The 26,509-nt window shown below is 42.4% G+C and overlaps 1 protein-coding gene across 1 annotated transcript in view; it reads right to left on the bottom strand.

The window, feature by feature from the left end:
- The window catches only part of zfpm2a (zinc finger protein, FOG family member 2a), a 127,385-nt gene that overhangs the window by 52,516 nt on the left and 48,360 nt on the right, over positions 1-26,509 (bottom strand). The window contains exon 4 of the mRNA XM_034102132.2: positions 10,211-10,335. Coding sequence (XP_033958023.1) covers positions 10,211-10,335 — 125 coding nt within the window. The remainder of the gene's footprint in view (positions 1-10,210; positions 10,336-26,509) is intronic.

The following is a 26,509-nucleotide window of genomic DNA, read 5'->3' as shown; positions in this document are numbered from 1 at the left end:
GCTGTGTGAGGGAACATAATAGGGGAACCTAATGTTCACCTGTATGGATATTACCATGGCCCCTGGGGGTCAAGGTGGCAGGTGGCGCGTTCTCTGGACAGAAGCACTCTTTCTCTGTCAGGATGCGGATGGGGAGATTTTTCAAAGAGGAAGAAAACGGGGAACTCAGGAGTCGATCAGTCAATGGGGTCACAACAAATCCCCGCTCTCATAACCACACGTGGAAGACTAGGATCAGTCAGAGGCAGTAAATAAAGGCAAACAATAAAATAGCAGGCATGATGCTTGAATAAAGCCCTGACTTTAGATAAACCTCTGTGCCCCCCTTTAGGTATTGGATTTTAATATTCTTTTGAACTCCTCTCTCTTCTCTGGCGGAATTTCGTGATGCATTAGAATGGCATATATTGTATGTGATTTTATATTTCACGAGTCCTTTTTCGCACTCAGAAACTGGGCTCTATTAATATAAAAGTGTACACAATCATAAATGCAATAAACAAAGTCGAACACATTCACAGAACAGAGAGGAGGAACATGAAATGCATCGCACATGTAACTAAACCGAACAAAGGTATCTTTGATTTGCATACCACCTGATCGTCTGCATATAGCCGCAGCGTTCACTAGTTTGATCCCTGAGTGCACTTCAGAGAAATGGGGTCTGACTAAATCCCCCATAAAAGACCAACAATATTTACACCAAGTTAAGTAAATAAGATAAAGATGGTGAACTTGCCCTGCGCTAAATGCATTAGACGTGAACTCTCTTATCAGAGTCTCAGCACACTGACTGTTAAAAGAGGGGTTTCTCGAGCTGGAAATGGTCTTTGTTACCCAATTAGTTTGCTGACGACCCCTTGGTATAATATTCCTGCTTTGACAGCCTCATACACATCCATCTAATGAGGTGCTGCTGGACCACCAGGAAGCTGTGAACACTGTCCAGACCTTCATCTCCTCCATCAGCTTTTCTTATCTTCAATGCTAACCTTTTTTCAAAACACTTGAGTTGTTCTGCTTGGGTGTTCATCCATTCGGAGTAGTTCTGACGGGGCTTTGTCTTCTGTAGGCCTGGAGCCAACTAGGCTGTGGATCAGAGGGCTAAGGCCAGGACAGGGGACGGCGAGGACTTATCAAGGTCCACCAGCGGGGGTTTGCCTCCCCGTAGGGTGGACGTCCTTCTTTTTCTGAAGTAGGTGAAGCAAGCAAAGCCTCTATGGTTCTCCACTTCCCTTGCCAATATGAGAAGAGGGAAAGAGAGGAGGGAAATTGCTGAATTCATATAAGCGACAATGCTTTTCTCAGTAAAATAATATAGGATGTTTTAAAACCAATTTCTAACCACTGGCAAAAAATAAAGAACTGAAGCTTAACAATTTAAGAAAGGAAGCTTTATATTTCTGCAATCACAGCTAATAGAGCCATGGTCAGCCATAGCACCACACCCTGCTCTGAGCTCACTATCTTCTGGAATACCAAGACGACTATCAGTGCCTTGCAAACGGAAAACAATCGAGGATTATCTGCACCACTTTCCAAGAAACTTGTTTCAACATATCCCAAGTGCAGCCATGACAGTGACAGATGGCAAAGCAGCTGGCACCACTCAACTTTGTTTCACTTTTCTTTCTCTTTGCCTCGTCTTCTTCCTCTTCCCTCTCTTTCCTTAGCTACAATAGAGGTCTGTTGTGTATTGTAGTGTTAGATAATCATTCATTGGGGAAGACATATTGCGTACTGTAAAACAAGGCGCTATGTGTGAAGCCAGGGAGTTTTAAGCTTGGCTATTGTTGCCTGTCGGACTAACATTCTGTACACAAACTAAAGGCTAGCTTAGCTTCTATCGCAGCTAAAGAAGCACCTCCCCGAATCTGCAGCAAGCGAGCAGTTGTTCAAATCCAGGAAACGCTTGAGATAAGTGTTAGCGTGTGACTTGTTTGAGTGTTGCACTAAGCCAAATGGAACAGTTGCTCATGAATGTTAATGTTCATATCAAGCTGTTTACGATGTACAGAAAACATAAGCAGATACTACATCTCCTCAGTGTGACAGTTTGCTATGCACACTGTGTCGCTCCCTGATGGGCTACTGGCAGACAGTTGGAAGGGGGGGGGACAGGGACCCCCAGCTCAACCCTCAGGCCCTGCAAGTGTGAAGAGGGGCCCCCCAGGACCCGGAGCCTCACTGAGGCTTTCAGCCGTCACTGGTCCTGCTCTGCTGCTGCTGAGCAATGGCTGAACACTCTGCTGCAGGGAGACAGCTGCCTGTCTGTGAGGATCACTGCAGCGACATGAGCTATATTTTCTTACTCCCAAATCTGCAGAATAACTCGCACAGATCTTTTTGAATCTACTGGCAAAGTGACAGAAGATTAAGAATGACTCAACACGGGCTCTATTAGCATTTGCCCGTTATCCCAAGTCAATGTTTTCTCATGTTTCCTGGATACAGTAACTTAATATCAGCATCAATACATGTGTGTGAAGCCATATCACATCAGAAGTATTCAGATATTTTACTTAAGCAAATGTAACAATAAAACAATGGAGTACTGAAGTACAAGTTGAAGATAACATATTATGGTAATTTCCAGGTTCTTATTTTGTATGATGTGCTTCTAACGTGACTTTGTTTACATGCTTTACTGTTCAAAAAGCCCAGTCAGCTCTGATTGGTTACTCTGTTATGATTGGCCAACTGCCTATCACATACAAAGTGTTGGAGCGCTAGCCAATAGCAGCGCAAGTGTTACGTAGTGATGTCACTATGTTACTGAAGTAAGGAGTAAGGAGGAGTCAAATGGAGGTGTTTCAGGCAGGGAGTGTGTGAGTGTGTGTAACACATACGTTTTTAAGTCAAACTACTGCATTGTATTTGAAAGGTTATTTTTTGTATCTGTAAAGAAACTGATCATAATAAAGTGTAGCAATATCTCCCTTTGAAACGTAGTGTAGCTAAAGTATAAATTAGATTAAAGTTATTTTAAATAATATAAAAAATCTGTAGAGAAGTGGAAGGATTAAAAACAAATACACACTTCATGTGTGTTTCTTGGTGGCGGTGGTGGCGAAGTCGATAGGGACTTGGCTTGGGAACTGGAAGGTCACCAGTTCAAGTCCCCGAAAGACCAAGTGCTACCGAGGTGTCCCTGAGCAAGGCACCGTTCCCCACATTGCTCCCCGGGCGCCGTTCAAAATGGCAGCACACTGCTCCTAACACTAGGATGGGTCAAATGCAGAGAAATAATTTCCCCATGAGGGATTAATAAAAGTTCATCTTAATCTTAAAGAGAAAAGCTCAAAGAGAAAAGCTCTGATCGTCGTGATATGAGCAACAGCATTCGTGAGAAATATGATCAAATAACAAAAAAACTACTGTCACTGGCAGGTGTGGTTTGAGTTTGAGAATCATTTCCTCAGAAGTCTTTACAAGAGTGCACGCCGAGTTATGCTGCAACAGGTTCCCCGTCTTTATATGCGTGTCGATCTCGTCACTGCACCCTTGGCATGTTTGAGGAAAGCATGCAGCCATTGATTACAGTGAGCACAAAGCAATTCAGTGAGTCCTGCTCTGCTTATCAGGGACCTGCCATATCAGTTTGGGTAGTGGTGCTGAGCAAAATGTCAGGTTCACTTGTAGATCAAGTCAACCATGCATTATCTCTCAAACAGTGGGGCTGGGCCGCGGCCATAATAGCTCCGACTATAGCTGAGTGAGTGAGTGCCTCAGAGCTAACACATGGAGCTGTCGGCGGCAACGAGCTCCAGCCATGCACAGAAACGTTCAAAGTGCAGGCTTGGGAAATAAATATATGCAGCAATAAAGAAAACAATGCTAGTTAGTTCGCCACAACCCATTATCCATCTGACTCACAAACTGACATCAATTTCATGTTGATCTTTGCAAAATAAAGCCCAGATTTATAAGGCTACTTCAATGCAATTTGCTTTCATGTTGCCTCCTTTTTGGAACTTTAGAACATGAAAACCATCGATAATGCCATCGATAAATATATGGATGACACCGCGCGAGGGAAAGCAGGCCAGATAATTACCATTTTACCCATCTGAAGAGACCCCAGCCCTGATATTGGTTTAAACCCAAGAAATAATTGATGCATGCAATCACAAATTGGTTCTCCGCCTACAATTTGGGCCCATTATTTCATTAGATGAAGCCACATTCTTTTGTGCCAAAATTATTTGTGTGTCCAACACAGAAATTCAAATCCTGTTAGTCCTGATAATGTCGGGCATTTTCAAAACCATATCCGAGGCAGTGTGACTTACAGATAGAAAGCGCACGCCACCTTTAAAAGCATAAATCAGAATGTTTCAAATTTAGTTTGTTTGTTTATGTGCATGCATATTTCAGAATGCCTATGTGTGTGTGCCTTTTAGCAGCTATAGCTCCAGAGAGGCCCTATCCTGGGGTGCCTTCTTGCATATGTAATTGGATGTTACTGTAAATAATTGCCTGGGCATGTGCCAGTGTGATGATGGTGATGATTTGTGTGTGTGTCGGCTCATGTGTGACTGTATGTGTGTAGAACATGTGTGCATGGTTCTGTACGTATGTGTGTGTGTTTTTGTGTGTGCGAGCGCATCTGCCCCATCCGTACTCCACTCTCAAGTCCCACTGATTCTCCTTTCCAGCCATGTTGAATCCTCTTTTCCTTATCAGGCGAGCCCAGGCCTGCATCAGGCTCTCCTTGCTATGACAGAGGCTACAACAATAGGCCTGCGATACCGCTGCTTAGCGCTGCGTTTCGGAGGGGAAACCTGCCACGGGCGCAGATTAACTACAACACACACACACAAAATAGATTGCAGCCTCCAAAACAAAACATTTTTCAGAATGCCTCCTCTTGATTAATGAAGCAATGACAAGAAGAAAAATATAATTTCTGAAACAGAAAAATCCGCCGCCACTTGTTAAAGTTTAGGGGTAGCTAACAATAAGCATATTGCAAGTGAGAGGGTGGGCAAAAAAAGGCGGGAGATAAATGGCTTGAGTGATGGGCTGAATAATTTCTGGAGCAGTTTTTGGTTGCACGGGCCCATATTCCTACCCTTGTACTAAATTACACAATAATCCCACTGTCGGTTGACAGCCTCTGCCTCTCTCTCTGTCCCAGGTGGAAATTAGGACAGTATCTTGACATTTTCGCTCTTCTGTAGACTACAAGCTAAAGCTCTCTGTTCGCAGCAGAAAACAACACACAGTCTGCAGCACACGCACACTGAGGCGCTGGCACATGCCACACATACAGTACGACTCAAAACACACACATTTACTGTAAGTTCATGTACACGCAGACACTTTGTGCACATGTGCAAACAACATACAGGCATTTAAGGCTCTGATGCACATGTTAGCAACATATGTGAGACTTTTTGAAATAATGTACCTTCATTTTTTACCTACAATTCTAATTTACAGAATTAGACAAACACAACAGTGATGTACTCACTCAACACTCCTGTATTATGGCAGACATACGTATTACTTAGGTGATTTTAATATAATAGTATTATTGTAATATTTGATTAAGGTTAAAATACGCTGTTTACTTGTGTTATGCTCGTGCAACCTTCCATATCGTTGTCTTTGTTCCAGGACCCTTGTTTGAAACATAGATAACAATATTAGATTTGATTTATCATAAATATGCTCACAGCTTATTTAGCTCGTATAGCTACAATAGGTTTATTAAGATTGAGAACAAGATACAAAAAAGCCTTATAGATTTCAATCTGGAAGGGTTCTCCATTACAATTAGCATGTCATTTGCACTAAAAGGCCCTCAAAACACATACAGACCACAATTGTATTGAATCCAGACTCATTACAGTGCACCTTGACTAAGCCCCAGTAATTAGCATTGGTAAGGCATTGTACAAGAGGCGGCAACACCCTCATCAACACACATTTACAACAGAGCTCTAAATCTGCTGCTCATTAATAGCTTGCCTCCCAATCAATTATTAACACCTACAATGGGAGCCAGGCTCACCAGGGCCAGGCCGCTCACTCCAGGCAGACCACGCGTGGGCCAGCTTCTGTCCAGCGTAGGTAATTACCGCCTTTAAAGACACCTGCTACTCAATAGCTTCGACCCAGACTGTTAATTTGGCCCCCCGATTGCAGACATTTATGTCTGAGTGTCACTATTAATTTGCGTTAATTTGGGAGAGTGCGAGGGAGTCGGGCGGAGGCGTTGTCGGCACCCGGCTGAATGTGCTCGTCGCTCACCTGCGCCGGGGCTGCGGCTGTAATTGGAGTCTAATGGTCTGATTGATCAGTGAGAGAAGTGAGGGATGAGACGGCACTCTGGCAGCTCCATCAGTCAGACAGAGAGCAGAGCAGAGGAGCAGAGGGGAGAACGTGGCTGACAACAGCAGCAACGCCAACTCTCAGTGTTTCATTCTTTCTCCATCTTCATCCTCTTTCAAATGTTTCGTATTGCTCTCTGTTACTGGCTTTTGGCCCTTACTCCCCTGGCTTTCTTACCTTTGCCTAGCTTAATACAAAGTGCTTTAACCCGGTCCAGTAAGTTCGTTTTCAGTTCAGAGTTTGGTTTCTGACTTGCAATCTAGCTATCTAGGGTTAGACTTCTGTTTCTTTGATTAAGGCTTGGCATTTGTATCATTATCGTCTCAAACACATTACATGTTACATTTGATCTGTATTTGGACCAAAAGGTATTAAGTCTTATAGTTATATAGACAATAGTTTTGCACGATGTCTGATATCTGGATCTATTTCAACTCATTTTGGCCAACTGTCGATGTTGATATAGACGCAAATTATTTCCCACCTAACTGCAGAGAACATCAAGTCTCCTGTAGTAAACATTTCCTTTATCTTTTTGGCCTGCCATATAGAAAAAATTCACTTTTCTTGCTTGTATTTATTTTTAAAGCTTTTATCTTCCAATACTGATGACCTGTTGTTATCTTTGTGCATCTCTAATAAAGAACGTATACAAACACCACGATAAAAAAAAAGCCTTATGATCCCTCCAACACAATTCAATGTGATTGTGTTGGAGGTCTGCACCAACAATAACTATAACTCCAGCGCCTCATGCCAGGCTGAGCCGTGGGGTCTGCAGAGCTGCCACGGCCGACCCATCAGCTGTGAAATCTGCTTTCCTCTGTGATAAACGGTCAAGATGTGACCCTATCTCTGTCCTGCAGATGCCCAGATTTCCTGTCATGCTTTTTCCCTCTCTGTTTTTTCCTGCTTCCTCCCCCCACTCCCCCCTGCTCTCCTTTTTCATTCTTTCTTTTTCAAGCTTTACACCTCTCTTTCCAGGCCTGTCTGAACAACTGCATGCAACGCTCCACTCACTGTTCTTTTTCTCAGCATCATCCATCACTCCGGTCAGCTGCTGAGGCCTGTCTCCCCCCAGCAGCCAGCCCACATATCGTCTCCCACGCCGCGGCACATGCAGCTAGCTCCAGCTCCTGCTCCCTTTCGCTGCCTCCAGGGACCGGTGACCCTCCCCTCCTCCCCCCATCCTTCCCCACCTCTCCATCAGACTCCCCAGGACGACTCCCCAGACACCATCCGGAGCCGCTCCTAAACGTCTCTGCTTGAGCCAAAGTGCTACTCATGTCCAGTTGAATGTTTAAATGTACCGTATTTTCATTATTTACTATAAGCCACTTTAAGAAGACATTACACCTCCGGGCACAATGCCAAGAATTGCCAACCTGTGCACCGCAGACGGCGGCTCGACCAAAATAGCTTGACCTCTAAAAAGTAATATCTTAAATGACGTGTCGGGATGAAGGGATAAAATATGTTTGATTTCAGACAGGGCATATCAATATCTCAGCAGCGGGTCGTGTGTTCCAGGCATGAGAGAGGTGTCACTCCTGCCATATACTCGGGTAATTCATTCACCTCAATGGATTCAAAAAATCTAAGAGAGTGAAAGGACATTTAATAGTCTGTGGAGGTCACATTGAGCCTTTATTTCTACCTCAAACGCTTTCTGCTGCCTTTCTGACCCTCCTCTGGACGCCCCTGACACGCATCAAAACCAGCCCGGCTTTTTCCCCCTTCTTCTTCTTTCTCTTCTCACACTTACATTTTTGTTATTTCAACCTCTCCAGGTGTGGCATCAGGGATCTTGTCTTGATATGTCAGTGTTTGAAGATTTCCACAACTCCCTCGCCTCCCACTGAAATAACTGAGATAAATGCGGCTCCACATTACGGATGTTGCCAACGGCTGCGTGTTTAACAAGGCAGCAGCTCAATAACTGCAGGTTTCTATTTAAACAAAAATAAAACTATGCTTCTGTAAGTGATAGGATTCCCCCGCGATGTACACAATACCAGAATTGGCTGATATTTTCTGGCTTAAGGAACAAAGTTAAAAACCCTAAAAGGAGGCTCACTAAAACAAAACATGCCAGTTGGGTTGACCTAGCCTTTAATGAGAGATAGTGAGAAGCTGCTAACAGCCACTACCCCATTTGAGAGATGAAACTTAAGAGAGAAGGAGGGCAAGCAGCAAAGCATTGAGAGGGACCCCAGGAGAATAGACACACATGAGATCCTTAAAGGCAATGTGCCAAAGCTTCTTTCTCGGCTTTTAATTGCGAGGGGGGTTAGGCATATTCTGTAACCCCTCCACAGCCTATTACAGGTGATGACCAGCACCTGCTTGCTTAAAAAAAAAAGAAGAGACAAAACCTAAGGAGGATGTGGAAAAGTGGCGATGAATTCCTGAGAGGGCAGTTAGTTAGGAGCCAAGGGCAACAATCAGTTTGTGCATCTCGTTCAGCATGCGGTGTGAATCATTTTTAAAGTTTGTATCTACCAAAAGCACCAACAATTCAAAGAGATAAAATACATGACATCACGAGAGTCATTTGAGGGACAGTTGAAGGTTAGTATTTGATGCCTTTTTCAGGGAAATCCATGGCGAGATTGCTGAAAAAATGTGAGTGTTACTTTGGAAGGCAACTTGAGGTGTTGCTCTGTAAAAAATAGTTGTTCTGCCCAAGGATAACTGGCTTTACCCTGAGAGAAGCCGTATTTCATGGCTATAATACGGCCCGAGTTATTGAAAGCCACTGATGACTTCAAAACCAAGAGGGGAGCTTAGAAAACAGTCGTGACTGCTCTGAAAACGATTTAATAAAGTTTAAGGAATCTGGGAAAACGCGTGGAGGGCCTCTGAGTCCCACAATCCTCATGGACTGTTCCTTATGTTTCCTAACAGGATGAATGGGAGCTTGGTTACAATTTTAATGGGAATTTCTTAATTAATCCGAATGCAGAATGAGGAATCAAACCCGTGGAGGGCTTGTCACTCCACCAGAGCAGCAGGTCAACACAAGCCTCTGCTGGGATCTTTTGGAACAAGAGATATAAAAGCTGCTGTGTGCAGGGTAACATCAAACATAATGGAGTGTGACTTCACTCAACTGAAGCCTGGACTGAGCTCAAAATCCACAAATTAGAAGTGTTTTGTCGTAAAATATGCAGATTAAATGGTTAAAATGGATGCACTTCAAAGGCTTTTGTTGTGGGCCAGTTGGATCCCGCCACAGTCACCTCAGTATGTCATGGGAATTACCATTAATATGGTCTTTAGATAGTACTCTAGGACTTTCCAGTACTCATGTTTCCATGGTTGCTAAAGGCAAAGGTTGACCAAATGAAGTGATTTCAGTCCAAACTAAATGCTATAAAATATGGCATCATTTATAAGAGATTTTATAAATGTGTAAATAGTGGCTTAATAGTGGTGGATAAATCAATCAATGTTTATGTCAGTAAAAAAAGTCCTCACATGTACCACACCGATAGTAGTTGATATACACTTAACTTGTGAAATGTGCTTCAGAGCAAAGTTAATTTATAATAAATGAGTAAGATCAAATATAATACCTTGCAATTAACCTTTAAATAGAGCCCAATCAGTTGTGTATGTTACAGCTTGGACAGCCAAGGAAGAACTTGGTTTTCAGTGGTTTCATATCATGGGGCAAGTACAATGTATTCTTCACTTGCCATATGGGCCATTTGGCGTTAGTATAGTAAAGGTCTGTGTTGTCTGAGTGCCCTACTAGTTGTATTAATTGTATCCATTTCTTTCTAACCATCACGTTTGTTGTGGTGGGTTAATATAACGAAATGTTTCTCAAATATTCAATTTGATTCAGTCGATGATTAAAACATACCAGTGTAGTGTTTTCAGGGTTCATCTCGATCTTCCCCTCGAACGGTCCCCACGTGGTCCCCACAGGGAGCTCCTGCCGGGTGTGGATCCGACGCTCGCCTTCTTTAAGGAACGCATCCAGCTCTCCTAGAAACAAAGCAGAAACCAAAGCAGTGAGCCTTAGTGCTCCAGCGCACAAGTTCCACATCAAATCACAGTGACATTCATTCGTTGTCCTTAAACTCAAGCCTACATGTGCGATTATATGATTGCCTCAAAGCTCTGCGGTAAACAGTGAAGGTTACAGCCAAGGGTTTTTTCAAAATGGATAAGCAAATCGAGTGAGCATCCATCTGATGGTGTTCCTCAGACACATGGCGCGCTAACCTTACTTGAAAGGTGTCTTGTGTGGAGATAATCTCTGTGAGACAGTGCAGGCTCGCTGGCTTGCGAGAGCAGCTAGTGGCAGGCTTATTTCTGTTGCTCCAGGAAGACTGGGGCCTTGTTAGTGCTGTGCAGAGCTCCAGCTAATTAACAGTGACACCGGATAGCACTGGAAGAACTACCGGTGCTCACCTCCCTGTCACCCCGCACTATCTTATCTCTTAGATTCAGTGTACTTTTTTGGGATGGTGATTAATCAAATAGTTATGACAAACCCCTTGGCAGGCCATGACATAGTTTTCCAGAGAGGATGTTTCCCTGCGTGTTGGTGTGTGCAAGTGTCTACGAGTGTGTGTCGAAAGGTTCTCAACTGTAGATTTCCGTCTGGTTGCCTTGACAACTCTGAGAAGTCTTGTTAGAGGAAGTGTGATAGTTCAGACTTCTGTAGCTACAAGTTATATCTGATTTGATAAACTTTCTGGACACAAGAAGTTCCACAAACTGAAACAAAGGATGTTTAAATCAGGTCTCAGCATCGGCTGTGTTTGAAGCGGACAAAGTCACCATGATGGCACCCATTGGTTTGAGGAGTCCAATTATAAGGCCTAAAGTCTATTGCTAGGGCCATCACTAAAAACATTTTTGATCCAGAAGTGAGAAGTGAGAGTACAACCAAACTAAAACAAATGGAACAAGATATTTATAGAAGACCAAAATGTACACACTTTAGGTTTTCTTGGATGAAAAGGGTTTAAAAATGTAAAACTACTTATTGAGAAAATAAACATATTTACTAAGGTCAGATATTAGGGCCACTTTAGGAATATCATCATTATTCTGGGATCCTCCAACATAAAGATTGACCTTTTACAAGGAAGCCAACCTGCCAGAAATTGATAATCTAGCCAGGCAAATAAATCTAATGTATTAGTAATCAAACAAACTCTACATGAGTTGTTAACATTGTGTCTTTTAACCTATTTGTCCACACATGTGGCTAATAGGTATTCAGGGCATTCAGTTCATGCTGGATGGGCTGAAGCGATCACTGAACTTTCTGATGCGTATGTGCTATAATGACCTATTCAGCCCTGTTCTACTTGGTAAATATCAGCCGTGTATCTGCGGCACGCTATTGTGTCCGTCTGTTGTGCTAATATGGAAATGTACGCTTATGTGCTCCTTTGCATGCGTAGACATGATCAAAACATCAGGTTTGTATTATTACCCTCTACAAATGATGTCTCTTTCATAATATACTCATTGGTGGTGGTCACTACACAAAAAGCTAAATGTCAGCCATAATAAAAATGCCCTTGTTTGACCACATCTTACATACAAAACTGCATCACCACCACATGGTCTAAACACAAGTAATTTTTAAGAGGAAATGCAGGCACAGTTTTGGAATAGACCCAACAATAAGATAATCTGGACAGCGTTATCTCGTTCTTTCTTTCACTCTGTCTCCCCTCCCGTGTTCCATGCTGTCTTCCCGGTGCTGCAGTGGAAGGTGGGTAAGCTCATTACAGAGAAATAATTAAACATCGGTGCACAGCTGGTCGTCATCACGGAGAGCAACAGCCACCGCTTGATGCATTCTGTTTGTCCTCAGATAAGACCCACGGCCTTTAACCGCTTGGATGCAAGTTCCTGTTTAGCCCCGCTTGACAAACAGCACAAGCCATCCTCAGCCAACGATTCTGATTCCTTTCCTTTACCCTTTCTTTCTATTCTTGGGGGTGGGATGCTTGGACAAAACGGGGGTAATGTAGGTGCAGACAAGGGGGGAAAACCAGGGTTCGATTCAATTTGTGCAGTTTGTCGTCAGCCATGTTTAGATGCCAGTTGTGTGCATCTCTCACCCAATGTTGCCCGAGGAGCTTGGCTCACAGATGGCTTGTCACATCTGTTGCAGATTCTGGTGGAGGATCTCCACAAAAACACGCGTGGATGAATAATGACTTCCCTTCATGTACTGTCTGCTTGTTCCCTATGAGCATTTGAAAGTTTAGTAATATTGAAGACATTTACCGACAGATGTGCTCTGTTATCAACTGGGCTAGTAACCATTTTTTGAATTATGGCGGAAAAAACTGTTGATGATTTCATGTCCTACAAGCCCAACAATCCCAACTGTTTTACAAATACAGAAATCACCTTTTCAACAAGAATGGACAAATAGAAGAACCCAAAGCCGGTGTCCTTATTCAACGCTCCTCATCATCTGATTCTCAAATGCCACACACTTGGCAAAACAGAGCTTGTGATGTGGCTCAAGAGCTGTACCCCCTCCTCCAACCAGACCCTCTCTGCTACCTTCACCCTCTGCACCCCAGACCCCCTCCTCAACCCTACCACCTACCCCCGACGCCCCACCCTTCCCTCGATAAGATCATCATCTGTCACTAGACTCTAGGGTCTGTTCCTGCACTCCATAGATACTTGGCAACCCTATGAATGTCCCTTTGTGTGGAGAGATCCTCCTCAGATAGCACCCAAGATGTGCCACGCTGGCATCTGTTTGTTTTGAGTTTTTGTGTGCTTTTTTAATGTGTGTCCTGTCTTTCTTTTCTGTTATGGTTTATAGGAATAGGGAACCTCATCTCTCCCTATAATGGCACAAGACTGAATACTAATGAGTTACTTAGTGGCAGGATGCCAGCCTGGTATGATTTAAAAGATAACTGGAATGTTGACTGACAGAGACCTTAAAACAGTTGAACTATCTTTACACTTCTACATGGTATTGTTAGATATTAGGGTTACGTGCTACACCATATCAACAGAACCAATAAGAGAGGAGGGGGTGTGGCTCTTTATGTGGACAGCGTCCTAAAATGCACACTGGTTGAAAAAATGTCAATTGTGACTGATGATTTAATGGAATGCATAACTATAGAAATTGAAATGGAAAGGAAGAGAAATGTTGTTGTGACTTGTGCATATAGAGCACCAGGATCAAATGTAGAGCTTTTTAAAGATAGTTTAGGAGTATTAATGGATGGCCTAAATGAAAATAAAACATGTATTATTTGTGGGGATTTTAACATCGATCTTCTAAATGTATCTAAACACAAAACAACTTCTGATTTCCTGGATGCATTGTACAGCAGGGGGCTTCATCCCCTAATCACTAAGCCCAGTAGAATAACATCAACTTGTGCAACATTGATCGACAATATCTTTACGAATGTCATGGAAAACAGTGCTCAGAGTGGGCTAATAATAAATGACATAAGCGACCATTTACCTGTATTTGTAGAATATGATTGGCAATTAAAGAAAAAGAAGGAAGAGACTCGCAGTAGATATGTCAGGGTAAGGACTGCTGAAGCAAAAGACACATTTAGGAGTGACCTCTTAAAGGAAGAGTGGAGAGGGGTTTATGTAGAAGATGTAAATGCTGCATATGAGTCCTTCCTACAAATCTACATATCACTGTATGACAAACATTGTCCCACTGTACTCCGTACATATAAAGGTACTTCTCATCAAAAGCCTTGGATAACCAAGGGCTTACAAAATGCTTGCAAGAAGAAAAATAACCTTTATAAAGACTTCATAAAATTTAGGACAAAGGCAATTGAAAAGCAATACAAGGCATATATAACTAAGTTGACAGTTATAATGAGACAAGCAAAAAGAGAATATTATAATAATATGTTAAAAGAAAAGAAAAATGATATCAAGGGCACATGGAAAATCTTAAATAATGTTATTGGAAATAAATCTGTATCCACTGCCCAGTCACTTCATTGATGACACAAATAAGGTTGTAAAAAACATGAATGAAGTGGTACATGAATTCAACTCTTTTTTTGTAAATGTCAGACCTAATCTTGCAAAGACTATTCCAAAACAACACGATGGGCAAAAAGAGGATGGCGGAATTGGGGAAGTAAAGTGTTGCAGTCAATGTTTCTGGGAGAGATAAACGAAATTGAAATTAGATCCATTGTAGACAAATGCAAAAATAAGACTTCGACAGATAGTGATGGGATCGACATGACAATAGTGAAAACGACTATTGACTGCATAATTAAACCGCTAAGCTACATCTTTAATCTTTCATTTCAGACAGGTATTTTCCCAGATAGCATGAAAATAGCTAAAGTTATCCCACTTTTTAAAACAGGGGACAAAAGCCAATTTACCAACTACAGACCAGTGTCCTTGCTTTCACAATTTTCAAAGGTCCTTGAGAAATTGTTTTGTCCAAAAATTTGATAATTGTATTGAAAAAAAAGAGTTATTGAGTGAGTTAGTATGGATTTAGGAAAAATCGATCTACAGCTTTAATGAAAATAACAGAAGAAATTACAACAGCTATAGAAAGAAAGAAATACACAATAGGTGTATTTATTGACTTAAAAAAGGCATTTGATACCACAGACCATTACCTATTCATTTCGAAATTACATAGATACGGAGTGAGAGGAGTAGTTCTAGATTGGTTGAAAAGTTATTTAGATAACAGACAACAATATGTAGAATTTGCTGGTAGTACATCGGAGTGTATGAACATAGAATGTGGTGTCCCGCAGGGCTCGGTTTTAGGGCCCAAACTTTTTATTTTGTACATCAATGACATATGTGAAACGTCAACATTATTGCAATTTGTGTTGTTTGCAGACGACACACATTTATTTTGTTCAGGAGATGATTTAAACATTTTAGCAAAGTGTATTGGACATGAAATGGTCAAACTTAAAAGATGGTTTGATGAAAATAAGTTAACCCTAAATTTGAATAAAACGAAGTTTATGGTTTTTGCTAATAGAAAAAAAGATGAAAACATTTCACTGTCCATTGATGGAGTTTTTATTGAAAGGGTTTCTGAATTTCGATTCTTAGGTGTGACGCTGGATGAAACCTGACATGGAAATCACACATAGCACATGTTAAAACCAAAGTGTCTAGGAATATTTCTGTTCTAAACAAGGCAAAGTATTTGCTAGATTACAAGGCATTGAGGATGTTGTACTGTTCACTCATTTTGCCACATTTCATTTTTCAAAGTGGCAGGTCACATAAGATGTTATTCTTCTCCCTGCTCCTTTTCGCTCAATGGTGGAGTCATGTTTTGTGGCAATTGTTGTACATTTGGTTTTGCGTACCATGAGCGGGACAAATACAAATGAAATGAAATGAAATATTTTAGCGTCAAATAACAATAATTTCCATATCAATTAATCTGCCTATTATGTTATGGATTCATCAATTCTTTGGTCAACCTTCTTTTAATCAAACAGGTTTGATATACGTCTGCAACTGAAATGCTCTTAAAATTGCCTTTTTATTTTAAATGCAATGACAAATTCACATATGATATCAGTACGAATGACTCTATTAACCACGTGAACTGTAAGCCTGATTTCTTTAATATCTCTACTGGCCCAGAGTAAGGTAGTGGTCACAGATGATAAATCATCAACTTGCTACCGCAGATTAACATTTGTTAAAGAAATAGATCAGTTCGGGCTACATTCAACATGAATTTGACTTCTCTAACTACTTCACAAAATTAAAGGAAAATACATTTCCTGTGAAAATATATTTGGTTTACTCCTCCTTTTATCTTAAGTAAGGAGAATTATGGGTAACAAAGAATGACACCAGTAGAAACAATTGCGAAAATATGTTTGAGCTTCGAACGGCAGGTGATCCCTATTGATATCAAGCTGTACCTTTGATTCAAAGCATATAAATGTCTGCTGTTCAAAGTTCAATAGCCTGTGCGTGGCAATTCACAGATGTCCTACTGAATCCCAGTCATCTCCGCTGACAAGCTGCGTTATAGAGCCAGCAAATGGGCTATAAATTAATATACCATGAGAGAGGCATATGGGGTGGAATGGAATGTACTGTATCGGTTCAACAAAAGGTGCCACATCTTTAAAGCAGATATGTGATATGAAATGTTACAGCTGAAAGAGAAATGTCACAGAGCTCTGATAAGAGAGCGATGAACTTTCTTCCCCCCTACCCAAACCGCTATTATCAGGTCCTAGTGAGCTAAATGCATCATTTATAACCCCCAACCCTATTATCTCTGAGCAAGGCACTTGTTTTCAAACAGTGGAGGACCCTCACCACCATCATCTCCTCCTCACCCTCCTCCATCTTCCCCAGACCCACCCTAACCCGCCTATATGTGGCTGCTTCTGGCCCTGAACAGCTGGGAGAAAGTTAACAACCGTAGGAGTTTGGTCACGTGAGGAGGGGGGGTGATTTGGTAGTGGGGTTCACCCCTTCAGGTCAGGCTTGTTGTCAGGCTGTGGCGGGCTTGGGGGGAAAGAGTTAAACAAACCAAAGGGATTAGGGCCTTTTAGCTGTGACACTCCACTCAGGCTGAGCAGGGGGCTGGGGGGGCCATTGTGGAGGGATTGGAAGGGGCAGAGGACTCAAACCCCCCTCTTGTAGAAGGACCCAACACAGTAATGTTTTCAAAGACACAGCTAGGAATACAGGTGTTTCAAGCCCATCGCCAGACAAAGATATCCATATTGGACCTGAAAAAAACAACAGAATGTATTCAATGTTTATGCTTTTTAAATGTGTGGTGTCTACATTATATCTGCAAGTGGATAACAAAGACAAAAGTAAGACAATTTGTATTTCTGCTGGAGAGTTGGCAAGTAAAAGCTAAAACCTACAAACCATTCCTTTCAAAGCTACAGCTAGCAGCTGGTTAGCTGAGCTGAACTTAGCATAAGGACTTGACACAAGGGGAAACAGTTAGCTTAAATATATTAAAACGTGGTGAATCTGCCAACAATCACTAATTAACTGATCTCTTTTTTGTTTTATTCGTACAAAAACATAAGTTTACAAAAGGCAATCTGCCTTTTTACAGGGGGCCACGTGGCCAAACATACTTTTGCTTGGCATATACATAGAAAGAGTTCAGAATACACTTTGTACTGTAAATGTTGTTGTTTGTCCAGTTAGCTTGCATTCACAGTTCTTTGCTATGACATCAGTAGACATAAAAATGCCCTCTCTGAACATCCTGCTCTCTGGATTTGAATGGGAATGTCGGTTCTACTCTCATTCTGTTTCTACTGTATGTTTAACACACAACCCCTCCAAAAAATGGGGCCTGTTTTAACACTTCACTTTGTGTACAAGCAAAAGACACAAACATGTAACATGTTCATAAGTGATCCTGTTTCCCCCTTGTTTCCACACTTTGTGGTGGGCTAACCTAACTAGCTGCTGGCTGTAGCTATATATTTAACGGGCAGATAAGAGAGTGGTATCCACCTTCTCATCTAACTCCCTGCCAGAGAGCAAACACTATTCCTAATGAAAAGGCAAACGTGTGTGCAGGTCTGCGACAGCACTGTGACAAGTCAGAAGCACTACATGCCCATCCGCCCGACCTCCACGCACTGGCTTTCCGCCTCACTACATCGTCGACATCTTCCTGCATTGGCATTGAACGTCGGCAGTGGATGTAAATCACGAGGTGTGGAAATAATTCTTAGGGATTCTGGACTCTTTGTTTATGGGGAACCACAGATAACCCGGAATCTGGCCATGGCCATGACCATCATTGAATTTGAACTGCAGTAATTCAAGTAATAAAGAAGTGAGAAAGTTAAGCTGCACACACACACTCCCAGACAAGAACTTGGTCCTGCAGTACATTACCAACCCTGCTGTTTGGTGTCATTGAACAATTGAAATATACCAGCTGTGAAGCACTTTTTTTTATCAAAAGCCTGGCGAAGTTAGCAGCAGGCTTGCTGACAACAATCTCTGACACATCCATCTTTGGAGAAGCACTGCAATTTCTATTGATAGCATGTAAAGGGAGACAGCGAAACCTAAAGAATGACTGTCCACACGCCGAGATATCGCTGTATCACCGACAACATCTAGAGGACACACACCACTCTGCTGGAATCTGACTATTTTAAATGCTTTTCTCAAAATGTCCTAACCATCAAAAGGACATTTCGCCACCTGAGTGTGACAGAATGAACGAGTAATTGACGGCACTGGGAATGCATGTTTTTGGGACTGATGGATTGCAAAGTCTAAGACTTCAGCTTCAACGGGAAGTTGCTGTCATAAATAAAAATATCATGACGTGAACTTGTTTTATTGGAAGGGAACACATGGATCATCTGTATATGACTTTGCTGTGTAGTATCTAAACAAATAACTTTTTAACAAGGAACACAAGTCAACATTGCCTCCTCCAAGTCTGCAGCTAATTCAGGAAGAGCTCCTGAATCTCCTCCCAAGTCAATTACCAGCCTGCAACTTCCCCTGGGTAACGGGGGAATTCGGTTTTTTCCTGGGTGACCTAGTTGTCTTTTGTGAGTAGGTTTTAGCCGGAGCAGTTTGACAGTCAACAGATAAGATGGATTAAGCCTTTTTTCATCCAGTTTTGATGTGAACAGCGTAAAAGCGGGTTAAATCATTGAGTTTCAGGAGTATTTTTAAATGCCTGGAGATAGTGCGATAAAGGAGCTAAACCTAAGACTTGGGCAGGGGAAGGTCAAGGTCGCGGCTTTGGAGAGCAGCTACCCGGCCACGCGGGCCAGATCTCGTCTCTCTCGGAGCCCACCTCTCGTCACTTCCAGAAAAGATACACGGAAGGAGTGAAACAAAATCCAGCGAGAGCCTGACGCGCGGCATCAAAGAGCAGCGCACCCTTTACCTTGTGTGGGTGCCTCTGTGTGTGTAGGCAAATGTGTGTGTGGAGGGGGGGTGTTTAGTTGCGTGCATGCATGAGTGGGATGAGAGTGTGTGTGTGTGCACTGTAAAATATCATGAGCAACTAGCTCCATAATTATGTTTTGATTATTTGCGAGTGCTAAAATAAAACAGCAATTAATCTGTTGATGTAAGACAGAAAATAGACGTACATATTAAACAGAGCGATGAGACATTGAAACAAAATCACATTTGGAGAATATAATTTGTACACCCCCACCCCTTCTCCCACCTCTACCTCCCCCCAAACCTGATCTGAGGCGTGCCTAACATGCGCATAGGAGCTGACAGCCGTACAGTCACGTGACACCGCTCGGCCAATCCTGAATTCATTTGAATTTTTGTAAGCTGTGTGGTGATGAAGCCACTTGATCTTAGAAACAAGGTGAAGGGGCGGCTGAAATACCCAACAAATCGAAAACGATACACCGGGTCAAACATGTTTGTTTATCGCGTGTCACATCGGGGTCGACACCAAGAGTGTTTTTCGGGTTGGAAACATTTCTGAGGGGACATATTTAGACACATTTTGTGGACGTCTATTCCCCCACTGCTCCTCATGTCGGTGACAGGGGAGAGTAATCCTATACACAGGCTGCTATTGTGAAATGAGAAACTAGCCTCCTTCACTGCCAGAGACCAGATGCACCTCTCCCTCTCTCTCTCTGTCCTAATCTGTAAACGACTTAAAGGAGCCTTATCTCCGGGCTCTTCTGCTTCATTTCATGCTTGATTTACTTTAATTTGTCTGATAGGGCACAAGGATTTGGAAATGGCCCATCTTTCGGTGGAAAATGTTCTGATTTTTCTCCGGCATTGTTATGTGGAGGTTTTTGACTTTTCTCTCCCCCTCTCTCTCTCATTCCTCCTCCTCCTCCATCTCCATCTCTCACCCACTCTCTCCTTCTCCCTCTTTCATTCTTTCTTTAGATGGGAAGAGGGGGGAGTCTTGCTCCAGTGCAACAGTCTGTTTGAGTGCATTTAGATTCGAGCTAACACAGCAGAAACAAGTTTTCCATGAGGTGTGATTTTGTGATGGAGTCGTGTTTGCCTTTCAGATCCACGTTGGGCGCAGAGCAGCCGAGTGCTTCAAACCACAAAGATCTTATGTTTAAGTTAAGAGAGCACTGGCCCTCCAGTTTAGCAAGTGGGTGAGCGGCTGCTGCTGATAAAGTTGCTCCACAAAGAGGGACAGGCGACATGTCTACAGATGCCTCCAGTTCCCTTTCTGCTGGCGGAACTCAAGCACTTGCATGGATGTCTGGCTGCTCCCGTCACCATGGACATGTTCAACCCCGCTTCCATTTAGTGACTGAATGACAGTAAAGGCAGTGAGCTATGATTAGAGAGGCCCATATCTTACAAGATCCGGAATAATCTCCATCCCCTCCCACCAATGAGCAAGGCACCGAAAGTAAAATAGGCAAGGAGAATGGGCAGAGTGTACAGAGATGTTCCACTGGTGGCCACTGAGAGGCAAAGGAAAACATCTAAATGCATCCAACTGGAGTCACTGTGACGCATCTGTGGTTTACAAAGGGTATTTAACATTCAAATCAGTGAGGGAAAAACGGATCATGAAAAAAGAGACCTCCCACATTCGTTAGATGTCTGTCTAAAACAATTAAAGGAATTCTCAAATTTCAATTCCCCTGACACGACACATCACTAACCACACCTCCGAACACAATGCGCACGCACGCACACACACGCGCGCGCGCGCACACACACACACACACACACACACACACACACACACACACACACACACACACACACACACACACACACACACACACACACACACACACACACACACACACACACACACACACACACACACACACACACACACACACACACACACACACACACACACACACACACACAGCAGAGGAAGAAACAAGGAGACCATTGAAATTCATCTCACAGTTACTTAACTGCGGGTCTGTGCACGGTGATAAACGGAGTGATGATCCGGCAACACGTCTTTATCCATGCTTTGCTTTAATTAACGGCGGCTTGTTTGTTGAAAAGATGATTAATATGCCAATGAAAATTGCATAATTGAATACCACAACACCCGCACAATCAGGGAGGAACATGCCATTTTTTATTAACTTTTTATCATCGGTATTATTATTATTTGGTATTTTAATTCACTTGACAAGCGGGGCCCACCCCCCACCACCCCCAAACAGAAAGAAATCAGGGGGGGGGGGAATTGGCGTGACCAGCGGGGCCAAGCCGGGGCCAGCTGTTCGTCACCAATGAGAGGCCTCCACAGGCGGGGGCACTGTTCCGATATCAATACCTATCAGTGTGAAGGCTGTACATGAGTGTGTCGGGGGGGTGTTTATGGAGAAAGTGCATTCCTATAGCCAAATGATAATGTGAAATGACCAAAGTCATGCATATGAATCCACTTATCTGAAGCACTTGCATCCATTTGTTCATGCATGAAAAAGAACTACAAACCTAAGTCGCTCAAATATGCTCTGTAGTTTTATAAAAAATAAGGCCAAAAGAAAATGTTCCACATGCGAGGAAGTTTCAGTTGAGCAACCCAGAGTTTACCCAGCATTATTTCCCCCTAGCGCTGCCTGCACGAGCGTCTCCATGTTAATGCTAAGCACACACATCAAATATTCAACCAATTACAATGATACCTCTTAGAGAACCGTGTGCAGCTACAGCGCCCGGGAGGGTAAGCATTGCAGAACAAACATATTCAGAGAGCTAAAGAAAGACGCGATGGGTGTCGAGTCCCTAGGGGCAGAAACGGCGCACTTTAAGTCATATTTTGGATTCTTTTGTGAAATAGTTATCACAGTGAAAAAGATGGCATTGTTAAAGTGGACACAAATTCAGCTGAAATGTGGACAAAATGGTTGGAAGTGAATTATCTTATTAAGAGCATTCTCTGCGAGCCACATCCTACGTATCCACACACAACTAGAACCGAGTGTAGTGACATCTTCTTCAGATGATAAGAACAGTGATTGCATTTTGTCCTATTTTAGATTATATAACTAACAACCGTGAATTTCCTTCATAAAGCCTCTTAGTATAGCGGATCAGTGACTAAATTTGCATCAAGACGATGCAGCATCGGAGTACAGTGATTTGTCTAATCTCTTGTTGCATATTTCATCATCATAATTGTGAAGAAAGATGTGTGTGTGGAGGAGGGGGGTGGTGTTTTCTTGACACACAGGTGATGCATATTGTATTCATCAGCAATCTCTTCAGATATAAATGTATTTGGAAAAAGGGCGCACAGTGTTTACACTTAGCGCTTTGATTGCAATTAAATGTTTACATCACTCGGTACCCAGAACTCACAGAGAAGCTGATGATGGACTTTCATCATCGCTATCAGCCATCTCAGTGTCATTCATGTTTTGTGAGACTTGTCTGAAGACTTTGAATAAACCCCTGGAGGAGCGAGATAAAACCGTCCTTTTTTGAGAGAGAACTGCGCATGATGCACGTCCACATTTCTTGATTACAAGACGAAGAAGAGAAAAAAAAAATAAAACCGTGAATGAAAGCCTGCGCTGAAAGTTTTCAGCCCGCTGATATAACAGTCAAGTGTGTCTATAAGTCTACTTAAAACGCTTAGGTATCAGTGGAGACAGCTGCGACACCCTCGTCTTATGATTCTGTGGAGACAGTACACTATCAAACCTTTCATACCGCTCCCAAGCTACATTTCCGGTGACAAAAGCTTTGCGAAAGCCTCCTGAAGGATTCATCTATATCCTAATATTTCCAATCCAATTTAACTGGAGCAGCCGGAGTGGTCTGAGCACTAGTTTACCAATCTTTGCTTTCCAAGACTCCGCGTGATGAAGGCTTGAGGGGTTCAATCAATGGCGCTTTGATCTCGGCTGGAACCATAATTATTTAACATTGTTACAAGGATTTCTCTAATCCATCCTACCATTAAATCCCTTTTACACCCTCATCTTCTGCAGCCTAATCTGCATCTGGGTGCTCCGTTTGTCTCCCCCCTCTCATTTCGGCGCCCCTCCTTCCTTGACGACACCCTGACTTTATAGTGGACTTGGGTGCTGAGTTAGAAAATGCCTTGTTTACTGAGAGCAACCTGACTGAACTATTCAAATGGGATGTTGCTTCGGCAGAATTGAAAAGTGTTTTCGCCGTATTTGTGCTGGAGTTTGGGTCAGTTTGCTTTCATTTCCTTTGAGGTTGTGTTGTGATGTTTAAAAGCTTCGGCACATAAAAAGTAAAAATATGCACAGTCGATTACAATTCAACAGAATCCCCATAGCTGTCCACATTCCTTTCCCAAAGTTTCTTTCGATGAACTGAGGGAATTTCAAAGTCCAGGTGCCCATAAGGTTTAATCCCATCTGTTTATTTTGCTGATCACTTTGACTCCCAACAAAAAAGTGTCCACTGTCCTTTTGCAAATATTGCGTGTCTGTGTTTCACCGTGATATAAATAGCAGCACAGGCGACCGCAAACATTTGTCGAGGCACCTGCCACAGTATCGCGGCCATCTGCTGCTCCAATTCTCCTAGCATGACATATGTGCATTAAACCTGAAATGGTTATTGTTTTCTTTTCTTTGAGACTGGAAGAATCGGCCACGGCCCCTTCGGGGTTGGCTGGAGTAAAAAATGAGACTCAAGAGTTTTTACATCCGAGTGAAGCTGCGTGTGCTTGTTTGATGTCTTGAACAGGGAAAAGAAGGCAGCGGGTGAATCTTTTTTTGGTGGGGGCCTTTCTTTGCTCCGTCTGCGTCTGACCATCAGGTAGTCTCTCAGATGGCCCCTCCTTCGGATGACCCCTGCTTCACCCTGGCCGACGCCCAGTTGGCACCAAGGGCCGGCCAGGAGAAGGGATTTGTGGACTCCTGTCACACTCGTCTCCTCCTGCTGCTGTATCTCCTCCCGCCATATTTTACGTGCAATATCTTAGATCCTCATGTCACTGCTGCTGACAGCTACAGTAGCATAAGTCACTCGACACAGCAAGGTGAGGAAACATGTACTTTTATTACTATAGGTATTATTGCTGCAATGCAGTAGTGTAAGTGATTCTTATGTGACTTTAAAGATTTAAATATAGATCCTTTCAAAATATTAACAATGATTGTATGTGTTTTATCTATGTTGTCTATCATTTTTGTTAAACGCACACCTCAGCAACGTATTATAGTACATTTCCCACAATGCAACTGAGACTTATTAGCATGGAGGTGTATATTCATGTGCACAATTGCAATAAAGTAAAGCATAGTGCATTACAATCAGTGTTCCCCAGTTGTATGAAGTTATCAATATATCATGGCTACTGATTGGAATATATACCGTTTCCATAGTTACAGTAAAGGCAGTAGACCTGTAATCCTGCTTTTGATATTAATTAGTTTATGGAATTTTAGAAAATATGACTAAAATGACTAAATAGCACACAAACGGTATCTCACAGGCAGAAAAGGCAGCGATCGTAATTACAGCGCACTTAACGAACCCAGGATTTCATGACTTTCATAAGGGGGTGTAGTTTACACGAGCACGCATTTAGATAAGGCTGAGAACAAGTTCATTAGCAGAGTTAGCTAGCTAACACACACCACTCCCAATTAGCCTGGAGGAGCGTGCGTGGGAGAGAATGAGAGAGACAGAGTCAGATTCCTATCGCCGGCAGTCCATGAAAATGAATAGAATAGCATGACACGCTATCTCCCAAATCAGCGGCTGATTGCGAAACATCCGTGACGAGAAATGATCACGAGACAGAGAGATCAGTGCGCAGATTTGCTTAAGGACATACTTGTGGAGAGACGAGGAGAGAGAAAGGGAACTCGCTGGGTGTTCCACATCAGAGAACCAGCACTCGGCAGTGAAGAGAGCAGAAGAGGCAGCTATCAGATTAATAGTGAGTCATTCTGTGCGCTTCTCTGCCGTTACAGACAGAAAGACAATCAGAGAACAGGGGGCAATCACGGACAGCGCTCGACACGAGTTACTAAAGTGGAGATGAAATGCAGGGGACAAAAAAAAAGTTCAATTAAAGGATGTAGATTGTAAAGGCTTTTGTTGTTACTCAGCAAAAGGGAAACGGTATGGAGGTGCTTCAATAGAATCACCAAAGCAGGTGGGCATGTTCCGAGTTAGCCCACCTCATTAAAAGGCTTCACTCTCTCTTTATGTAACGGCCATTACACATCCTATTCAGATGCACACACGGCGTGATTAAAAATTATCTGCTGGCGATCATTATCACACCTGGCTTAAACTTAAGCCAAAGAATAACAAAGAACTTTTATGAATGCCGAACTATCGGAACATTTACAAAGAGATTAAAGGGTAGACAGTCCTCAAACTAAATAAATTTGCTTTTAATCGCTTTGAACAGGAAGTCATGTCATTTCAAATGTCCCTATCTGATTGTCTGATTCCCCTCTTTATTCAAATTATAACATGCCCATCTGACTTTTCCAGCACAATGGGGAAAATTAAAAAGGGAAATGACCTTTCATGGCAGCCATGATGTGAGAGTGAATGGCATTATTATGCACCGAGATTAATTTCGGCCCACTCAATGCTGCCCATTGAGAAAACAGAGGAGGGGCACAGTGTAAGTCATCATGTCATAGAGATGTTGAGCAACTTGGTGCGAACATGATGAAGTACTTAGATTTTATAGTAAGGTAAAAGAAGCGATTCTGCATTGTGAAAATACGCCTTCAAAACCTTAAGTAAAAATACACAAGTAGTGGTATTGAAATATACTTAAATTACCAAAAGTTAAAGTTAAGTGTAATGGCCCATTTAGAAAAACATATATACTAAATGACTTGATTATTAATGCAGTAATGTGAAAATCACAGCTTTTTCAGTTTGAGCTAATATACAGTAAATAAGGTTGTACACTGCTGCTGGATATTCAAATCAATACTTACATCTCAATGTTTATTTATTAGTTGATTTGTATTTGCCATTAGCTAATAATACAAATCTGTTAAAGGTGGGGTAGGTAAGTTTCAGAAACCGGCTCGAGATACACTTTGTTATATTCCATGGAATGCTCTTAACATCCCGATAGCTATGAATATCTTAAGTGCTTTGACAAAAATCCATAAAAAAATGTCATCTGTAGAGGCCGTGATACTGTACAAAGTACGCTAAACGGATTGGATGGCCTACCTGCCTGTCAGCCTTCCAT

The sequence above is a fragment of the Pseudochaenichthys georgianus genome, chromosome 16 (genome assembly GCF_902827115.2).
Source record: "Pseudochaenichthys georgianus chromosome 16, fPseGeo1.2, whole genome shotgun sequence".
Taxonomy (NCBI): Eukaryota; Metazoa; Chordata; class Actinopteri; order Perciformes; family Channichthyidae; genus Pseudochaenichthys; species Pseudochaenichthys georgianus.
The sequence above is the reverse complement of the archived record's forward strand: the minus strand, read 5'-3'. Positions and strand labels throughout refer to the sequence as shown.